Here is a 21,545-nt window from a genome sequence, read left to right as displayed (position 1 = left end):
TATATATATGTATATATATATATATATATATATATATATATATATATATATGATATATATATATATATCACACCGTACATTATTTGGTAAATATCAATACAATAGAACAGCTGTTTAGACAAATATGAAGAAAGTGGCCTTTTATTTTGAAGGTAGGGATGGGTGATATGGCCTACAATCTACATCGATAACAATACATATCACCTTATATTATTTGGTAAATATCAATACAATGTAACAGCTATTTAGACAAATATGAAGAAAGTGGCCTTTTATTTTGAAGGTAGGGATGGGCGATACAGCTTACAATCTATATCGATATATATATCACCGTACATTATTCGGTAAATATCAATACAATACAACAGCTATTTAAACAAATATGAGGAAAGTGGACTTTTATTTTGAAGTCAGGATGGGCCATACGGCCTACAATCTATATCGATACTTATATATATATATATATATATTCAGCAAATATCAATACAACATAACAGCTATTTAGATAAATATGAGGAAAGTGGCCTTTTATTTTGAAGCTAGGGATGGGCGATACGGCCTACAATCTATATCGATAACGATATATATAACTTTATATTATTTAGTAAATATCAATAGAATATAACAGCTATTTAGACAAATATGAGGAAAGTGGCCTTTTATTTTGAAGGTAGGGATGGGCGATACGGCCTACAATCTATATCGATATATATATATATATCACCTTATATTATTTGGTAAATTTCAATACAATATAACAGCATTATGAACTAGTTAGCAATGCTAGCTTTAGCGTCGAATTAGCAAGGTTGATAAGTGTCTGCCATAGTTAGATAGGACAACAGTATGAAGTAAATGTATTGTGGAGGGACGTTAGCCGCGGGCCAGAATGGGACCTTGCGGTCAGGTGAGGCGTCCCACGGTCCTACCTTGCTGAAGAGGAAGCCGTTGTTGCTGGGCACGCTGTCCTTCTCGTCGGCCAGCGTGATGAGGGGCCCCATGTTGCCCTGGTCCGCCAGGCCCAACCCGGACCCCAGTCCGGCGTCCTCCTTGGGCACCAGGCCGCCGTTGAGGTTCTGGACGACGGCGGCGGCGCAGTAGGCGCTGTCCAGGAGCGAGTCCACCTCCACCAGGGGCCCGTTCTCCAAGCCCTGCCCTGCGCCGCCGGCCCCGCCCAGGCCCTCGGGGGACAAGTCCAGGTCGTCCAGCTTGACCTCGGTGGCCTCCACCTTCTCCGCCTTGATGTCCACCAGCAGGTCGTGGACCTCCACCCTCACGCCGGGGCCACCGGGCTCCACCGGGGCCAGGGCGTCGGACCGCTTGACGCCGCCCTCGGCCAGCAGGTTGCGTGAGTCGCCGGCCTCGCCGTACTCCGCCTCGCTCTCGGGCGTCTGCGATATGTCGTCCATCTCCAGGTTGCCGTTGACGACGGGGGCGGGGGAGGCGGACAGGCCGGAGATGGTGGACACGGACCCCTTCTTGCCCTTCTTCATGTTCTCCTCCTCCTGCCGCTGGTACTCCTCGTACATCTTGGCCAGGTACTCCTTGTGGGCCTCGTAGGTCACCTGGAACACGGCGCCGGGTCAGGTGACGGCCAGCGATAAGAAGGGGCGGCGCTCTTACCTTGGAGTGGGCGATGGACAGCGTGTCCACCCAGACCCGCCAGCCCCCCCACTCGTACTTGATGGCGTGGTAGAGCAGGATCCGGAAGATGTTGTAGACCATCTCCGTGATCTTCTGCTCCTCCGGGTTCTTGGGGTTGATGTAGCCCAGCGAGAACATCCAGTCCTGCCACACCGAGCACTGCAGCAGGCACCTGCCACACAGCCAGCGTTACACACCTCCGCTCCGACCCCCGGGGGCCCCCGGGGATGCGCACTCACCGCCGGTTCTCCCGGCTGTTGCTGAAGAGCTTGATCATGTCGGAGAGGAAGAGTCGCCGCACTTCCATCAGCTCCGCGCCGGGCGAGGAGTTCTTCAGCAGCGTGGCCACCACCTTCAGGATCACTGCAACCGCGGTTAGCGTTAGCATCGAGTTAGCACCACTGAGTAGAGTCTACGGTACTTAGGTAGGACAACAATATGAGCTAGTTAGCAATGTTAGCATTAGCAACTAATTAGCATGATTGATTAAAATCTACAGTAGTTAGATATAACATTAGAGCTGAGTTAGCAATGTTAGCATTAGCAACTAATTAGCATGATTGATTAAAATCTACAGTTGTTAGATATAACATTATAGCTAAGTTAGCAATGTTAGCATTAGCATCTAATTAGCATGGTTGATTAGCGTATACAGTTGTTAGATATAACATTATAGCTGAGTTAGCAATGTTAGCACTGGCCTCTAATTAGCATGACTGATTAGCGTCTACAACTGTTAGATATAACATTATAGCTAAGTTAGCAATGGCATCTAATTAGCATGATTGATTAGCGTCTACAGTTGTTAGATATAACATTATAGCTGAGTTAGCAATGTTAGCATTAGCATCTAATTAGCATGATTGATTAGCGTCTACAAGTTGTGAGATATAACTTTATAGCTAAGTTAGCAATGTTAGCATTAGCAACTAATTAGCATGATCGATTAAAATTTACAGTAGTTAGATACAACATTACGGATAAGTTAGCAACGTAAGCATGGGCATCTAATTAGCATGGTTGATTAGCGTCTACAAGTTGTGAGATATAACTTTATAGCTAAGTTAGCAATGTTAGCACTGGCATCTAATTAGCATGACTGATTAGGGTCTACAACTGTAAGATATAAGATTATAGCTAAGTTAGCAATGTTAGCATTAGCATCTAATTAGCATGATTGATTAGCGTCTTCAATTGTTGGATATCACATTACAGCTAAGTTAGCAATGTTAGCAATTGCATCTAACTAGCATGATTAATTAGCGTCTACAGTTGTTAGATATAACATTATAGCTGAGTTAGCAATGTTAGCATTGGCATCTAATTCGCATGTTAGATTAGCGTCTACAATTGTTAGATATAACACTATTGCTGAGTTAGCAATATTAGCATTAGCATCTAATTAGCATGGTTGATTAGCATCTACAGTTGTTAGATATAACATTATAGATAAGTTAGCAATGTTAGCTTTAGCATCTAATTAGCATGGTTGATTAACATCTACAGTTGTTTGATAGAACATTATAGCTAAGTAAGCAATGTTAGCATTTGCATCTAATTAGCATGACTGATGAGCGTCTACAGTTGTTCGATATAACATTATAGCTAAGTTAGCAATGTTAGCATTAGCATCTAATTAGCATGGTTGATTAGCGTCTACAGTTGTTAGATATAACATTATAGCTGAGTTAGCAATCTTAGCATTGGCATTTATTTAGTATGATTGATTAGCATCTACAGTTGTTAGATATAACATTATAGCTAAATTAACAATATTAGCACTGGCATCTAATTAGCATGGTTGATTAGCGTCTACAGTTGTTAGATATAACATTATGGCTAAGTTAGCAATGTTAGCATTAGCATCAAATTGGGATGGTTGATTAGCATCTACAGTTGTTAGATATAACATTATAGCTAAGTTAGCAATGGCATCTAATTAGCAGGACTGATTAGCGTCTACAGTTGTTCGATATAACATTATAGCTGAGTTAGCAATGTTAGCATTGGCATCCAACTAGCATGATTAATTAGCATCTACAGTTGTTAGATATAACATTAGAGCGGAGTTAGCAATGTTAGCATTGGCATTTATTTAGTATGATTGATTAGCATCTACAGTTGTTAGATATAACATTATAGCTAAATTAACAATATTAGCACTGGCATTTAATTAGCATGTTAGATTAGCGTCTACAGTTGTTAGATATAACATTATAGCTAAGTTAGCAATATTAGCATTGGCATCTAATTAGCATGACTGATTAGCGTCTACAGTTGTTAGATATAACATTATAGTAAGTTAGCAATGTTAGCATTGGCATCTAATTAGCATGACTGATTAGCGTCTACAGTTGTTAGATATAACATTGTAGCTAAGTTAGCAATGTTAGCATTGGCATCTAATTAGCATGATTAATTAGCGTCTACAGTTGTTAGATATAACGTTATAGCTAAGTTAGCAATGTTAGCATTGGCATCTAATTAGCATGGTTGATTAGCATCTACAGTTGTTTGATAGAACATTATAGCTAAGTTAGCAATGTTAGCATTGGCATCTAATTAGCATGTTAGATCAGCGTCTACAGTTGTTAGATATAATATTATAGCTAAGTTAGCAATGTTAACATTAGCATCTAATTAGCATGGTTGATTAACGTCTACAGTTGTTAGATATAACATTATAGCTGAGTTAGCAATGTTAGCATTGGCATTTATTTAGTATGATTGATTAGCGTCTACAGTTGTTAGATATAACATTATAGCTAAATTAACAATATTAGCACTGGCATCTAATTAGCATGGTTGATTAGCGTCTACAGTTGTTAGATATAACATTATAGCTAAGTTAGCAATGTTAGCATTAGCATCAAATTGGGATGGTTGATTAGCATCTACAGTTGTTAGATATAACATTATAGCTAAGTTAGCAATGGCATCTAATTAGCAGGACTGATTAGCGTCTACAGTTGTTAGATACAACATTATAGCTAAATTAACAATATTAGCACTGGCATCTAATTAGCATGTTAGATTAGGGTCTACAACTGTAAGATATAAGATTATAGCTAAGTTAGCAATGTTAGCATTAGCATCTAATTAGCATGGTTGATTAGCGTCTACAAGTTGTGAGATATAACTTTATAGCTGAGTTAGCAATGTTAGCACTGGCATCAAATTAGCATGACTGATTAGCGTCTACAGTTGTTGGATATAACATTATAGCTAAGTTAGCAATGTTAGCACCGGCATCTAATTAGCATGACTGATTAGCGTCTACAACTGTTAGATATAAGATTATAGCTAAGTTAGCAATGTTAGCATTAGCATCTAATTAGCATGGTTGATTAGCGTCTACAGTTGTTAGATATAACATTATAGCTGAGTTAGCAATGTTAGCACTGGCATCAAATTAGCATGACTGGTTAGCGTCTACAGTTGTTGGATATAACATTATAGCTGAGTTAGCAATGTTAGCATTGGCATTTATTTAGTATGATTGATTAGTATTTACAGTTGTTAGATACAACATTATAGCTAAATTAACAATATTAGCACTGGCATTTAATTAGCATGTTAGATTAGCATCTACAGTTGTTAGATATAACATTACAGCTAAGTTAGCAATGTTAGCATTGGCATCTAATTAGCATTGTTGATTAGCATCTTCAATTGTTGGATATAACATTATAGCTAAGTTAGCAACGTTAGCACTGGCATCTAATTAGCATGGTTGATTAGCGTCTACAGTTGTTAGATATAACATTAAAGTTAAGTTAGCAATGTTAGCATTGGCATCTAATTAGCATGTTAGATTAGTGTCTACAGTTGTTAGATATAACATTATAGCTAAGTTAGCAATGGCATCTAATTAGCAGGACTGATTAGCGTCTACAGTTGTTCGATATTACATTATAGCTGAGTTAGCAATGTTAGCATTGTCATCTAATTAGCATGTTAGATTAGCGTCTACAGTTATAAATAAATGATAAATGGGTTGTACTTGTATAGCGCTTTTCTACCTTCAAGGTACTCAAAGCGCTTTGACACTACTTCCACATTTACCCATTCACACACACATTCACACACTGATGGAGGGAGCTGCCATGCAAGGCGCCAACCAGTACCCATCAGGAGCAAGGGTGAAGTGTCTTGCTCAGGACACAACAGTTGTTAGATATAATATTATAGCTAAGTTAGCAATGTTAGCATTAGCATCTAATTAGCATGGTTGATTAGCGTCTACAAGTTGTGAGATATAACTTTACAGCTAAGTTAGCAATGTTAGCACCGGCATCTAATTAGCATGACTGATTAGCGTCTACAACTGTTAGATATAAGATTATAGCTAAGTTAGCAATGTTAGCATTAGCATCTAATTAGCATGGTTGATTAGCGTCTACAGTTGTTAGATATAACATTATAGCTGAGTTAGCAATGTTGAAATTGCCATCTAATTAGCATGATTGATTAGCATCTACAGTTGTTGGATATAACATTATAGCTGAGTTAGCAATGTTAGCATTGGCATTTATTTAGTATGATTGATTAGTATTTACAGTTGTTAGATACAACATTATAGCTAAATTAACAATATTAGCACTGGCATTTAATCAGCATGTTAGATTAGCATCTACAGTTGTTAGATATAACATTACAGCTAAGTTAGCAATGTTAGCATTGGCATCTAATTAGCATGGTTGATTAGCGTCTTCAATTGTTAGATATAACATTATATCTAAGTTAGCAACGTTAGCACTGGCATCTAATTAGCGTGGTTGATTAGCGTCTACAGTTGTTAGATATAACATTAAAGTTAAGTTAGCAATGTTAGCATTGGCATCTAATTAGCATGATTGATTAGCATCTTCAATTGTTAGATATAACATTAGAGCTGAGTTAGCAATGTTAACATTGGCATCTAATTAGCATGATTGATTAGCATCTACAGTTGTTCGATATAACATTATAGCTAAGTTAGCAATGTTAGCATTAGCATCTAATTAGCATGGTTGATTAGCGTCTACAGTTGTTAGATATAACATTATAGCTAAGTTAGCAATGTTAGCATTAGCATCTAATTAGCATGGTTGATTAGCATCTACAGTTGTTTGATAGAACATTATAGCTAAGTTAGCAATGTTAGCATCTAATTAGCATGGTTGATTAGCGTCTACAGTTGTTAGATATAACATTATAGCTGAGTTAGCAATGTTAGCATTGGCATTTATTTAGTATGATTGATTAGCATCTACAGTTGTTAGATATAACATTATAGCTAAATTAACAATATTAGCACTGGCATCTAATTAGCATGTTAGATTAGCGTCTACAATTGTTAGATATAACATTATAGCTAAATTAACAATTTTAGAATTAGCATCTAATTAGCATGGTTGATTAGCGTCTACAGTTGTTAGATATAACATTATAGCTAAGTTAGCAATGTTAGCATTATTATCTAATTAGCATGGTTGATTAGCATCTACAGTTGTTTCATAGAACATTATAGCTAAGTTAGCAATGTTAGCATTGGCATCTAATTAGCATGATTGATGAGCATCTACAGTTGTTAGATATAACATTATAGCTAAGTTAGCAATGTTAGCATTGGCATCTAATTAGCATGTTAGATTAGCGTCTACAGTTGTTAGATATAATATTATAGCTAAGTTAGCAATGTTAACATTAGCATCTAATTAGCATGGTTGATTAACGTCTACAGTTGTTAGATATAACATTATAGCTGGGTTAGCAATGTTAGCATTGGCATTTATTTAGTATGATTGATTAGCATCTACAGTTGTTAGATATAACATTATAGCTAAGTTAGCAATGTTAGCATTGGCATCTAATTAGCATGTTAGATTAGCGTCTACAGTTGTTAGATATAATATTATAGCTAAGTTAGCAATGTTAACATTAGCATCTAATTAGCATGGTTGATTAACGTCTACAGTTGTTCGATATAACATTATAGCTAAGTTAGCAATGTTAGCTTTGGCATCTAACTAGCATGATTAATTAGCATCTACAGTTGTTAAATATAACATTATCGCTAAGTTAGCAATGTTAGCATTAGCATCTAATTAGTATGACAGATTAACAATGGCAGTTGTGAGATATAACATTACAGCTAAGTTAGCAATGTTAGCATTGGCATCTAATTAGCATGATTGATTAGCGTCTACATGTTGTGAGATATAACTTTATAGCTAAGTTAGCAATGTTAGCACTGGCATCTAATTAGCATGTTAGATTAGCGTCTACAATTGTTAGCTATAACATTATAGCTGAGTTAGCAATGTTAGCATTGGCATCTAATTAGCATGACTGATTAGCGTCTACAGTTGTTAGATATAACATTAAAGTTAAGTTAGCAATGTTAGCATTAACATCTAATTAGCATGGTTGATTAGCGTCTACAGTTGTTAGATATAACATTATAGCTGAGTTAGCAATGTTAGCATTGGCATTTATTTAGTATGATTGATTAGCATCTACAGTTGTTAGATATAACATTATAGCTAAATTAACAATATTAGCACTGGCATCTAATTAGCATGTTAGATTAGCGTCTACAATTGTTAGATATAACATTATAGCTAAATTAACAATGTTAGCATTAGCATCTAATTAGCATGGTTGATTAGCATCTACAGTTGTTAGATATAACATTATAGCTAAGTTAGCAATGTTAGCATTAGCATCTAATTAGCATGGTTGATTAGCATCTACAGTTGTTTGATAGAACATTATAGCTAAGTTAGCAATGTTAGCATTGGCATCTAATTAGCATGTTAGATTAGCGTCTACAGTTGTTAGATATAATATTATAGCTAAGTTAGCAATGTTAACATTAGCATCTAATTAGCATGGTTGATTAACGTCTACAGTTGTTAGATATAACATTATAGCTGAGTTAGCAATGTTAGCATTGGCATTTATTTAGTATGATTGATTAGCGTCTACAGTTGTTAGATATAACATTATAGCTAAATTAACAATATTAGCACCGGCATCTAATTAGCATGTTAGATTAGCATCTACAGTTGTTAGATATAACATTATAACTAAGTTAGCAATGTTAGCATTGGCATTTAATTAGTATGATTGATTAGCGTCTACAGTTGTTGGATATAACATTACAGCTAAGTTAACAATGTTAGCATTGGCATCTAATTAGCATGTTACATTAGCGTCTACAATTGTTAGATACAACATTGTAGCTAAGTTAGCAATGTTAGCATTGGCATCTAATTAGCATGACAGATTAGCAATGGCAGTTGTGAGATATAACATTACAGCTAAGTTAGCAACGTTAGCATAGGCATGTAATTAGCATGATTGATTAGCATCTACAGTTGTTAGATATAAAATTATAGCTAAGTTAGCATCTAATTAGCATGATTGACAAAATGACGGATACTATGCAATGTTAACATTACTATCTAATTAGCATAATTGATCAACAGCTAATTAGATGTGAGGAAAATGATGATCGGCATTAAGTTAGCATCTAATTAGTATTTTTTTATCCAACATTTGTTTATTGAAACTAATTAGCATTTATATATAATTAAAATCCAATTAGATTCCAGATACTAAGTTAGCATCACAACGAACACCAATCAGTTAGCAACGTTAGCATGCTAACATGTTAGCCAACGTCAGCCATGGGGTCGGGGGGGGCACTTACTGGGATTTTGAATCTTGATGGTGGAGTCGGGCTCTGGGTGTGGCTTGTGGACCACCTGGGTGCACACCTGCTCCGTCAGGATCTGGAAAAGGTGGGGGGGGGACAGGTGGGAGTGAGGGCTGGTCGCCGTGGCAACGAGCGTGCCAAGCAGCTACCTCGTAGAGAGTGTTGTAGGTGGTGATGGAGACGTTGTTGGTGTGCATCATCAGCCGCTCCCCCAGCAGCGTGAACAGACTGTGGGTGTGCATGATCTCCACCTTCCTCCTGCACACAACAACAACAACAACAACAGGGGGGCGTTTCATTCCTCAAGCGGGCGCGCGTTGAGCGGGTGGAGACAGCGGGGGGAGAACTGACTTGTGTCCCAGGTGCTTGAGGAAGTATCCAAGTACTTTGAGGGCCTGGACTCGAATACTCTCGCTCTTGGAGGCCAGCAGCTTGCAGATCACCCTGCACACGGCATCATCATCATAACAATCGTCATCATTTTAATAATATAATTATAATGGGAAAAAAAAAACGAAAAACAAACATACACAATAATCATTAGAAAAACTTCTAGTCGATATTAGTGAGATTTAAGTGTTTAAAGTAAAATAAATAAAATATTTATGACTTATGTTTAACAATGAGTGGGCTCCTTCATCATCATCATCATAATGATAAAAATAATAATAATAATAATAATAAAAATGAAAAAAATCAATGTGAAGAATTATTTGAATTTTTTATGTTAGATATGTTAGATAATAATAATAAAAACGTATAGTGAGATTTAAGTGTTGAAAGTAAAATAGATAAAATATTTATGACTTATTTTTAATATTTATGAAAGCGCATCTTCATAATATTAATAATAATAATAATAATAATAATAATGATGATAAAGGACATAAAACAAAAAATAATAATAATAAAAAACTATAGTCGATATTAGTGAGAGTTAAGTGTTGAAAGTAAAATGAATAAAATATTTTTAACATTAATGAATGGGCTCCTTCATAATAATAATATTAATAATAATAATAATAATAATGATGATAATGACAATAATAATAATGAACAAAATCAGTGTTAAGATATATTTGAACTTTTTCTTTTGGATATTTTGTTTGTTTGTCATAAAAGTTTTCTATTAAAAAAGGGCATGAAAAAAAAAAAATAATAATAATAAAAACGTATAGTCGATATTAGTGAGATTTAAGTGGTGAAAGTAAAATAAATACAATATTTATGACTTATTTTTAACATTTTTGAATGGGCTCCTTCATAATAATAATAATGATAATAATAATGATAATAATAATAATAATAATAATAATAATAATAATAATAATAATAATAATGAACAAAATCAATGTTAAGAATTATTTGAACTTTTTATTTTGGATATTTTGTTTGTTTGCCATAAAAGTTTTCTATTAAAAAGGGCATAAAACAAAACAAAACAAAAAATAATAAAAACATAGTGACGCTAGGTGACATCATACGCAAATACGGTATTAGCTTTCACTGGTATGCTGATGACACCCAACTCTACATGCCCCTAAAGCTGACCAACACGCCGGATTGTAGTCAGTTGGAAGCGTGTCTTAATGAAATTAAACAATGGATGTCCGCTAACTTTTTGCAACTTAATGCCAAAAAAACGGAAATGCTGATTATCGGTCCTGCTAGACACCGACCTCTATTTAATAATACAACTTTAACATTTGACAACCAAATAATAAAACAAGGTGACTCTGTAAAAAATCTGGGTATTATCTTCGACCCAACTCTCTCCTTTGAGTCACACATTAAAAGCGTTACTAAAACAGCCTTCTTTCATCTCCGTAATATCGCTAAAATTCGCTCCATTTTGTCCACTAAAGACGCCGAGATCATTATCCGTGCGTTTGTTACGTCTCGTCTCGATTACTGTAACGTATTATTTTCGGGTCTCCCCATGTCTAGCATTAAAAGATTACAGTTGGTACAAAATGCGGCTGCTAGACTTTTGACAAGAACAAGAAAATTTGATCATATTACGCCTGTACTGTATATACCTTTATATACATATATACATATATATATACCTATACTGTATATACCTTTATATACATATATACATACATATATACCTATACTGTATATACCTTTATATACATATATACATACATATATTCCTATACTGTATATACCTTTATATACATATATACATACATATATACCTATATTGTATATACCTTTATATACATATATACATACATATATACCTGTACTGGCTCACCTGCACTGGCTTCCTGTGCACTTAAGATGTGACTTTAAGGTTTTACTACTTACGTATAAAATACTACACGGTCTAGCTCCAGCCTATCTTGCCGATTGTATTGTACCATATGTCCCGGCAAGAAATCTGCGTTCAAAAGACTCCGGCTTATTAGTGATTCCTAGAGCTCAAAAAAAGTCTGCGGGCTATAGAGCGTTTTCATTTCGGGCTCCAGTACTCTGGAATGCCCTCCCGGTAACAGTTCGAGATGCTACCTCAGTAGAAGCATTTAAGTCTCATCTTAAAACTCATCTGTATACTCTAGCCTTTAAATAGACCTCCTTTTTAGACCAGTTGATCTGCCGCTTCTTTTCTTTCTCCTATGTCCCCCCCTCCCTTGTGGAGGGGGTCCGGTCCGATGACCATGGATGAAGTACCGACTGTCCAGAGTCGAGACCCAGGATGGACCGCTCGTCGGGACCCAGGATGGACCGCTCGCCTGTATCGGTTGGGGACATCTCTACGCTGCTGATCCGCTTGAGATGGTTTCCTGTGGACGGGACTCTCACTGCTGTCTTGGAGCCACTATGGATTGAACTTTCACAGTATCATGTTAGACCCGCTCGACATCCATTGCTTTCGGTCCCCTAGAGGGGGGGGGTTGCCCACATCTGAGGTCCTCTCCAAGGTTTCTCATAGTCAGCATTGTCGCTGGCGTCCCACTGAATGTGAATTCTCCCTGCCCACTGGGTGTGAGTTTTCCTTGCCCTTTTGTGGGTTCTTCCGAGGATGTCGTAGTCGTAATGATTTGTGCAGTCCTTTGAGACATTTGTGATTTGGGGCTATATAAATAAACATTGATTGATTGATTGATTGAAGTGTTGAAAGTAAAATAAATACAATATTTGTGACTTATTATGAACATAAATGAATGGGCTCCTTCATAAGAATAAGAATAAGAATAAGAATAATAATAATAATAATAATAACAATAATGAACAAAATCAATGTTAAGAATTATTTGATTTTTGTATCTTGGATATTTTGTTTGTTTGCCATAAAAGTTTTCTATTAAAAAAGGGCATAAAACAAAAATAATAATAATAATAATAATAATAATAATAATAATAAAAACGTATAGTGACATTTAAGTGTTGAAAGTCAAATAAATACAATATTTGTGACTTATTTTTAACATTAATGAATGGGCTCCTTCATAATAATAGTAATTATTTTTATTATTATTAAAAAATCAATGTTATGAATTATTGACTTATTTAAAGATTTAATTACTTCACATAAAATATTCACTTTGAATTTTTTTATTTGGTATATTTTGTTTGTTTGCCATAAAATGTTTCCATAAAAAAAGGGCATAAAACAATAATAATAATAATAATAAAGAACATAAAACAAAATATAATAATAATAAAAACTTACAGTCGATATTAGTGAGATTTAAGTGTTGAAAGTCAATCAATCAAACTTATGACTTATTTTTAACATTTATGAATGGGCTCCTTCATAATAATAATTATTAATATTTTTATTATTATTTAAAAAATCAATGTTATGAATTATTGACTTATTCAAAGCTTTAATTACTTCACATAAAATATTCACTTTAAATTTTTTTATTTTGGATATTTTGTTTGTTTGCCATAAAATGTTTCCATTAAAAATGGGCATAAAACAAAAATAATAATAATAATAATAATAATAATAATAAAGAACATAAAACAAAATATAATAATAATAATAAAAACTTATAGTCGATATTAGTGAGATTTAAGTGTTGAAAGTCAATCAATCAAACTTATGACTTATTTTTAACATTTATGAATGGGCTCCTTCATAATAAAAATAATAATTATTATTTTTATTATTATTAAAAAAATCAATGTTATGAATTATTGACTTATTTAAAGCTTTAATTACTTCACATAAAATATTCACTTTAAACATTTTTATTTGGGATATTTTGTTTGTTTGCCATAAAATGTTTCCATCAAAAAAGGGCATAAAACAATAATAATAATAATAATAATAAAGAACATAAAACAAAATATAATAATAATAATAAAAACTTACAGTCGATATTAGTGAGATTTAAGTGTTGAAAGTCAATCAATCAAACTTATGACTTATTTTTAACATTTATGAATGGGCTCCTTCATAATAATAATTATTATTTTTACTATTATTAAAAAAATCAATGTTATGAATTATTGACTTATTTAAAGCTTTAATTACTTCACATAAAATATTCACTTTAAATTTTTTTATTTGGGATATTTTGTTTGTTTGCCATAAAATGTTTCCATCAAAAAAGGGCATAAAACAAACAAACAAACAAACAAACAAACAAAAAAATAATAATAATAATAATAAAACATAAAACAAAATATAATAATAATAAAAACTTATAGTCGATATTAGTGAGATTTAAGTGTTGAAAGTCAATCAATCAAACTTATGACTTATTTTTAACATTTATGAATGGGCTCCTTCATAATAATAATTATTATTATTTTTTTAAATCAACGTTATGAATTATTGACTTATTTAAAGCTTTAATTACTTCACATAAAATATTCACTTTGAATTTTTTTATTTGGGATATTTTGTTTGTTTGCCATAAAATATTTCCATTAAAAATGGGCATAAAACAAACAAACAAACAAAAATAATAAAGAACATAAAACAAAATATAATAATAATAATAAAAACTTATAGTCGATATTAGTGAGATTTAAGTGTTGAAAGTCAATCAATCAAATTTATGACTTATTTTTAACATTTATGAATGGGCTCCTTCATAATAATAATAATAATTATTATTTTTATTATTATTAAAAAAATCAATGTTATGAATTATTGACTTATTTAAAGCTTTAATTACTTCACATAAAATATTCACTTTGAATTTTTTTATTTGGGATATTTTGTTTGTTTGCCATAAAATGTTTCCATTAAAAATGGGCATAAAACAATAATAATGATAATAATAATAATAATACAAATAATAATAATAAAGAACATAAAACAAAATATAATAATAATAATAAAAACTTATAGTCGATATTAGTGAGATTTAAGTGTTGAAAGTCAATCAATCAAACTTATGACTTATTTTTAACATTTATGAATGGGCTCCTTCATAATAATAATACTTATTATTATTTTTATTATTATTAAAAAAATCAATGTTATGTATTATTGACTTATTTAAAGCTTTAATTACTTCACATAAAATATTCACTTTGAATTTTTTTATTTGGGATATTTTGTTTGTTTGCCATAAAATGTTTCCACTAAAAAAAAGGGCATAAAACAATAATAATAATACTAATAATAATAATAGAGAACATAAAAAAAATATAATAATAATAATAAAAACTTATGGTCGATATTTAAGATTTAAGTGTTGAAAGTCAATCAATCAAACTTATGACTTATTTTTAACATTTATGAATGGGCTCCTTCATAATAATAATAATAGTTATTATTTTTATTATTATTAAAAAAAATCAATGTTACGAATTATTGACTTATTTAAAGATTTTAATTACTTCACATAAAATATTCACTTTGAATTTTTTTATTTTGGATATTTTGTTTGTTTGCCATAAAATGTGTCCATTAAAAATGGGCATAAAACACAAATAATAATAATAATAATAAAAAACACAAAACAAAATATAATAATAATAGTAAAAACGTATAGTCGATATTAGTGAGATTTAAGTCTTGAAAGTCAATCAATCAAACTTATGACTTATTTTTAACATTTATGAATGGGCTCCTTCATAATAATAATAATAATAATATTTTTTATTATTATTAAAAAAATCAATGTTATGAATTATTGACTTATTTAAAGCTTTAATTACTTCACATAAAATATTCACTTTGATTTTTTTTATTTGGGATATATTGTTTGTTTGACATAAAATGTTTCCATCAAAAAAGGGCATAAAACACAAATAATAATAATAATAATAAAAAACATAAAACAAAATATAATAATAATAAAAACTTACAGTCGATATTAGTGAGTTTTAAGTGTTGAAAGTCAATCAATCAAACTTATTAATTATTTTTTAACATTTAGGAATGGTCTCCTTCATAATAATTATTAATTTTATTTTTATTATTATTAAAAAAATCAATATTATGAATTATTGACCAATTTAAGGCTTTAATTACTTCACATAAAATATTCACTTTGAATTTTTTTATTTGGGATATTTTGTTTGTTTGCCATAAAATGTTTCCATTAAAAAAGGGCATAAAACAATAATAATAATAATAATAATAATACAAATAATAATAATAAAGAACATAAAACAAAATATAATAATAATAATAATAAAAACTTATAGTCGATATTAGTGAGATTTAAGTGTTGAAAGTCAATCAATCAAACTTATGACTTATTTTTAACATTTATGAATGGGCTCCTTCATAATAATAATAATTATTATTATTTTTATTATTATTAAAAAAATCAATGTTATGAATTATTGACTTATTTAAAGCTTTAATTACTTCACATAAAATATTCACTTTGAATTTTTTTATTTGGGATATTTTGTTTGTTTGCCATAAAATGTTTCCATTAAAAAAGGGCATAAAACAAAAATAATAATAATAATAATAAAAAACATAAAACAAAATATAATAATAATAATAAAAACTTATAGTCGACATTAGTGAGATTTAAGTGTTGAAAGTCAATCAATGACTTATTTTTAACATTTATGAATGGGCTCCTTCATAATAATAATCATTATTTGTATTATTATTAAAAAAATCAATGTTATGAATTTTCGATTTATTTAAAACTTCAATTAATTCACATAAAATATTCCCTTTGAATTTTTTATTTTTTTTTCATAAGTTTTCTATGACAAAAATAGTTTTGTTTTAACATAAAACATAAAAACAACAGCTAGATTTGAACATTTAAGCCCAGGAAATGAAATCAATGATTTTTTTTAACATTCTTATAGGTGAGGACAAAGTTAGGACGCCCTCACCTGATGCCGTTCCTCTGGTCGAAGGCGGGGATCATGGAGGCCGGGTGCTCAGACATGAGCGCCACCAGCAGCTGCAGAACGTCGTGGATGTTCTCGTCCTGCACATGTCATCATATTTACCACCAACACCACCACCACACCACCACCGGCACACCACTCACCTCGTGCATGGTGAGCAGGTAGTTGAGTACACTCTGCAGCTCGTCCTCCTTCACCCCGCGATCCTGACAACATCACACACACACTTCTTATTCTCTACTACACACTAAACCTCTTTACCTCTAGATAGTACACACTATAGCCCGTAAGGACCAGATGAGTCGCCCCCAGGCCTGTTCTAAAAATAGCTCAAATAGCAGCACTTACCAGTGAGCTGCCTCAATTTTTTAAATTGTATTTATTTACTAGCAAGCTGGTCTCGCTTTGCTGGACATTTTTAATTCTAAGAGAGACAAAACTCAAATGGAATTTGAAAATCCAAGACGATATCTTAAAGACTTGTTTACATAAATTCATTATTTTTTTTACTTTGCTTCTTAGAACTTTCCGAAAGACAATTTTAGAGAAAAAAATACAACCTTAAAAGTGATTTTAGGATTTTTAAACACATTTTTACCTTTTAAATTCCTTCCTCTTCTTTCCTGACAATTTAAATCAATGTTCAAGTCATTTTATTTTTTTATTGTAAAGAATAATAAATACATTTTAATTTAATTCAGTTTTTTCGACGAAGAATATTTGTGAAATATTGCTTCAAACTTATCATGATTAAAATAAAATAAAAATATTCTGGCAAATCTAAAAAATACGTAGAATCAAATTTAAATCTTATTTCAAAGTCTTTTAACATTTTTGTTCTGGAAAATCTAGAAGAAATAATGATTTGTCTTTGTTAGAAATATAGCTTGGTCCAATTTGTTATATATTCTAATAAAATACAGATTGGATTTTAACACATTTAAAACATATCATCAAAATTCTAAAATGACTAATGATGTTCCATAAATAATTTTTTTAATTTTTTCAAAAACATTCGAATTAGCTAGTTTTTCTCTCCTTTTTTTCGGTTAAATTTCGAATTTTAAAGAGTCGAAATTGAAGATAAACTATGTTTCAAAATTGAATTTTCATTTTTTTTCCTGTTTCCTCCTCTTTTAAACCGTTCAATTAAGTGTTTTTTTTTATCATTTATTCTCTACAAAAAAACCTTAGCATGTAGTGTGTCCTAAAAGTTGAGCATGTAGCTTGTCTTAAAAGTTTAGCATGTAGCTTCTATGAAAAATTTAGCATGTTGTTTTTCTTAAAAGTTTAGCGTGTAGCTTCTCTAAAAAGTTTAGCATGTTGTTTTTCTTAAAAGTTTAGCATGTAGCTTCTCTAAAAAGTTTAGCATGTTGTTTTTCTTAAAAGTTTAGCATGTAGCTTCTCTAAAAAGTTTAGCATGTTGTTTTTCTTAAAAGTTTAGCATGTAGCTTCTCTAAAAAGTTTAGCATGTTGTTTTTCTTAAAAGTTTAGCATGTAGCTTCTCTAAAAAGTTTAGCATGTTGTTTTTCTTAAAAGTTTAGCACGTAGCTTCTCTAAAAAGTTTAGCATGTAGCTTCTCTAAAAAGTTTAGCATGTTGTTTTTCTTAAAAGTTTAGCATGTAGCTTCTCTAAAAAGTTTAGCATGTTGTTTTTCTTAAAAGTTTAGCATGTAGCTTCTCTGAAGAGTTTAGCATGTTGTTTTTCTTAAAAGTTTAGCATGTAGCTTCTCGAAAAAGTTTAGCATTGGGTTTTTCTTAAAAGTTTAGCATGTAGCTTCTCTAAAAAGTTTAGCATGTTGTTTTTCTTAAAAGTTTAGCATGTAGCTTCTCTGAAAAGTTTAGCATGTTGTTTTTCTTAAAAGTTTAGCATGTAGCTTCTCTGAAAAGTTTAGCAGGTTGTTTTTCTTAAAAGTTTAGCATGTAGCTTCTCTAAAAAGTTTAGCATGTTGTTTTTCTTAAAAGTTTAGCATGTAGCTTCTCTAAAAAGTTTAGCATGTTGTTTTTCTTAAAAGTTTAGCACGTAGCTTCTCTAAAAAGTTTAGCAGGTTGTTTTTCTTAAAAGTTTAGCATGTAGCTTCTCTGAAAAGTTTAGCAGGTTGATTTTCTTAAAAGTTTAGCATGTAGCTTCTCTGAAAAGTTTAGCATGTTGTTTTTCTTAAAAGTTTAGCGTGTAGCTTCTCTAAAAAGTTTAGCATGTTGTTTTTCTTAAAAGTTTAGCATGTAGCTTCTCTAAAAAGTTTAGCATGTTGTTTTTCTTAAAAGTTTAGCATGTAGCTTCTCTAAAAAGTTTAGCATGTTGTTTTTCTTAAAAGTTTAGCATGTAGCTTCTCTAAAAAGTTTAGCATGTTGTTTTTCTTAAAAGTTTAGCATGTAGCTTCTCTGAAGAGTTTAGCATGTTGTTTTTCTTAAAAGTTTAGCATGTAGCTTCTCTAAAAAGTTTAGCATGGTGTTTTTCTTAAAAGTTTAGCATGTAGCTTCTCTGAAGAGTTTAGCATGTTGTTTTTCTTAAAAGTTTAGCATGTAGCTTCTCTGAAAAGTTTAGCATGTTGTTTTTCTTAAAAGTTTAGCATGTAGCTTCTCTGAAAAGTTTAGCAGGTTGTTTTTCTTAAAAGTTTAGCATGTAGCTTCTCTAAAAAGTTTAGCATGTTGTTTTTCTTAAAAGTTTAGCATGTAGCTTCTCTAAAAAGTTTAGCATGTTGTTTTTCTTAAAAGTTTAGCACGTAGCTTCTCTAAAAAGTTTAGCAGGTTGTTTTTCTTAAAAGTTTAGCATGTAGCTTCTCTGAAAAGTTTAGCAGGTTGTTTTTCTTAAAAGTTTAGCATGTAGCTTCTCTGAAAAGTTTAGCATGTTGTTTTTCTTAAAAGTTTAGCATGTAGCTTCTCTAAAAAGTTTTGCATGTTGTTTTTCTTAAAAGTTTACCATGTAGCTTCTCTAAAAAGTTTAGCAGGTTGTTTTTCTTAAAAGTTTAGCACGTAACTTCTCTAAAAAGTTTAGCATGTAGCTTCTCTAAAAAGTTTAGCATGTTGTTTTTCTTAAAAGTTTAGCATGTAGTTTCTCTAAAAAGTTTAGCATGTTGTTTTTCTTAAAAGTTTAGCATGTAGCTTCTGTAAAAGTTTAGCATGTTGTTTTTCTTAAAAGTTTAGCATGTAGCTTCTCTAAAAAGTTTAGCATCTTGTTTTTCTTAAAAGTTTAGCATGTAGCTTCTCTAAAAAGTTTAGCATGTTGTTTTTCTTAAAAGTTTAGCATGTAGCTTCTCTAAAAAGTTTAGCATGTTGTTTTTCTTAAAAGTTTAGCACGTAGCTTCTCTAAAAAGTTTAGCAGGTTGTTTTTCTTAAAAGTTTAGCATGTAGCTTCTCTGAGAAGTTTAGCAGGTTGTTTTTCTTAAAAGTTTAGCATGTAGCTTCTCTAAAAAGTTTAGCATGTTGTTTTTCTTAAAAGTTTAGCATGTAGCTTCTCTAAAAAGTTTAACATGTTGTTTTTCTTAAAAGTTTAGCACGTAGCTTCTCTAAAAAGTTTAGCAGGTTGTTTTTCTTAAAAGTTTAGCATGTAGCTTCTCTGAAAAGTTTAGCAGGTTGTTTTTCTTAAAAGTTTAGCATGTAGCTTCTCTGAAAAGTTTAGCATGTTGTTTTTCTTAAAAGTTTAGCATGTAGCTTCTCTAAAAAGTTTTGCATGTTGTTTTTCTTAAAAGTTTACCATGTAGCTTCTCTAAAAAGTTTAGCAGGTTGTTTTTCTTAAAAGTTTAGCATGTAGCTTCTCTAAAAAGTTTAGCATGTTGTTTTTCTTAAAAGTTTAGCATGTAGCTTCTCTGAAGAGTTTAGCATGTTGTTTTTCTTAAAAGTTTAGCATGTAGCTTCTCTAAAAAGTTTAGCATGGTGTTTTTCTTAAAAGTTTAGTATGTAGCTTCTCTAAAAAGTTTAGCATGTTGTTTTTCTTAAAAGTTTAGCATGTAGCTTCTCTGAAAAGTTTAGCATGTTGTTTTTCTTAAAAGTTTAGCATGTAGCTTCTCTGAAAAGTTTAGCAGGTTGTTTTTCTTAAAAGTTTAGCATGTAGCTTCTCTAAAAAGTTTAGCATGTTGTTTTTCTTAAAAGTTTAGCATGTAGCTTCTCTAAAAAGTTTAGCATGTTGTTTTTCTTAAAAGTTTAGCACGTAGCTTCTCTAAAAAGTTTAGCAGGTTGTTTTTCTTAAAAGTTTAGCATGTAGCTTCTCTGAAAAGTTTAGCAGGTTGTTTTTCTTAAAAGTTTAGCATGTAGCTTCTCTGAAAAGTTTAGCATGTTGTTTTTCTTAAAAGTTTAGCGTGTAGCTTCTCTAAAAAGTTTAGCATGTTGTTTTTCTTAAAAGTTTAGCATGTAGCTTCTCTAAAAAGTTTAGCATGTTGTTTTTCTTAAAAGTTTAGCATGTAGCTTCTCTAAAAAGTTTAGCATGTTGTTTTTCTTAAAAGTTTAGCACGTAGCTTCTCTAAAAAGTTTAGCATGTAGCTTCTCTAAAAAGTTTGGCATGTTGTTTTTCTTAAAAGTTTAGCATGTAGCTTCTCTAAAAAGTTTAGCATGTTGTTTTTCTTAAAAGTTTAGCATGTAGCTTCTCTGAAGAGTTTAGCATGTTGTTTTTCTTAAAAGTTTAGCATGTAGCTTCTCTAAAAAGTTTAGCATGGTGTTTTTCTTAAAAGTTTAGCATGTAGCTTCTCTAAAAAGTTTAGCATGTTGTTTTTCTTAAAAGTTTAGCATGTAGCTTCTCTGAAAAGTTTAGCATGTTGTTTTTCTTAAAAGTTTAGCATGTAGCTTCTCTGAAAAGTTTAGCAGGTTGTTTTTCTTAAAAGTTTAGCATGTAGCTTCTCTAAAAAGTTTAGCATGTTGTTTTTCTTAAAAGTTTAGCATGTAGCTTCTCTAAAAAGTTTAGC

General features: G+C 31.6%; 1 protein-coding gene across 1 annotated transcript in view; it reads right to left on the bottom strand.

Moving 5' to 3' along the window:
- The window catches only part of LOC133552146 (neurobeachin-like), a 208,396-nt gene that overhangs the window by 74,803 nt on the left and 112,048 nt on the right, over nucleotides 1-21,545 (bottom strand). The window contains exons 15-22 of the mRNA XM_061899502.1: nucleotides 16,795-16,857; nucleotides 16,634-16,731; nucleotides 9,701-9,793; nucleotides 9,499-9,607; nucleotides 9,344-9,425; nucleotides 1,884-2,007; nucleotides 1,624-1,816; nucleotides 930-1,565 (exon numbers count right to left, since the gene is read on the bottom strand). Coding sequence (XP_061755486.1) covers nucleotides 930-1,565; nucleotides 1,624-1,816; nucleotides 1,884-2,007; nucleotides 9,344-9,425; nucleotides 9,499-9,607; nucleotides 9,701-9,793; nucleotides 16,634-16,731; nucleotides 16,795-16,857 — 1,398 coding nt within the window. The remainder of the gene's footprint in view (nucleotides 1-929; nucleotides 1,566-1,623; nucleotides 1,817-1,883; nucleotides 2,008-9,343; nucleotides 9,426-9,498; nucleotides 9,608-9,700; nucleotides 9,794-16,633; nucleotides 16,732-16,794; nucleotides 16,858-21,545) is intronic.

Source organism: Nerophis ophidion, linkage group LG04 (assembly GCF_033978795.1).
Source record: "Nerophis ophidion isolate RoL-2023_Sa linkage group LG04, RoL_Noph_v1.0, whole genome shotgun sequence".
NCBI lineage: Eukaryota > Metazoa > Chordata > Actinopteri > Syngnathiformes > Syngnathidae > Nerophis > Nerophis ophidion.
This window is presented reverse-complemented; position numbering and strand designations above follow the sequence as displayed.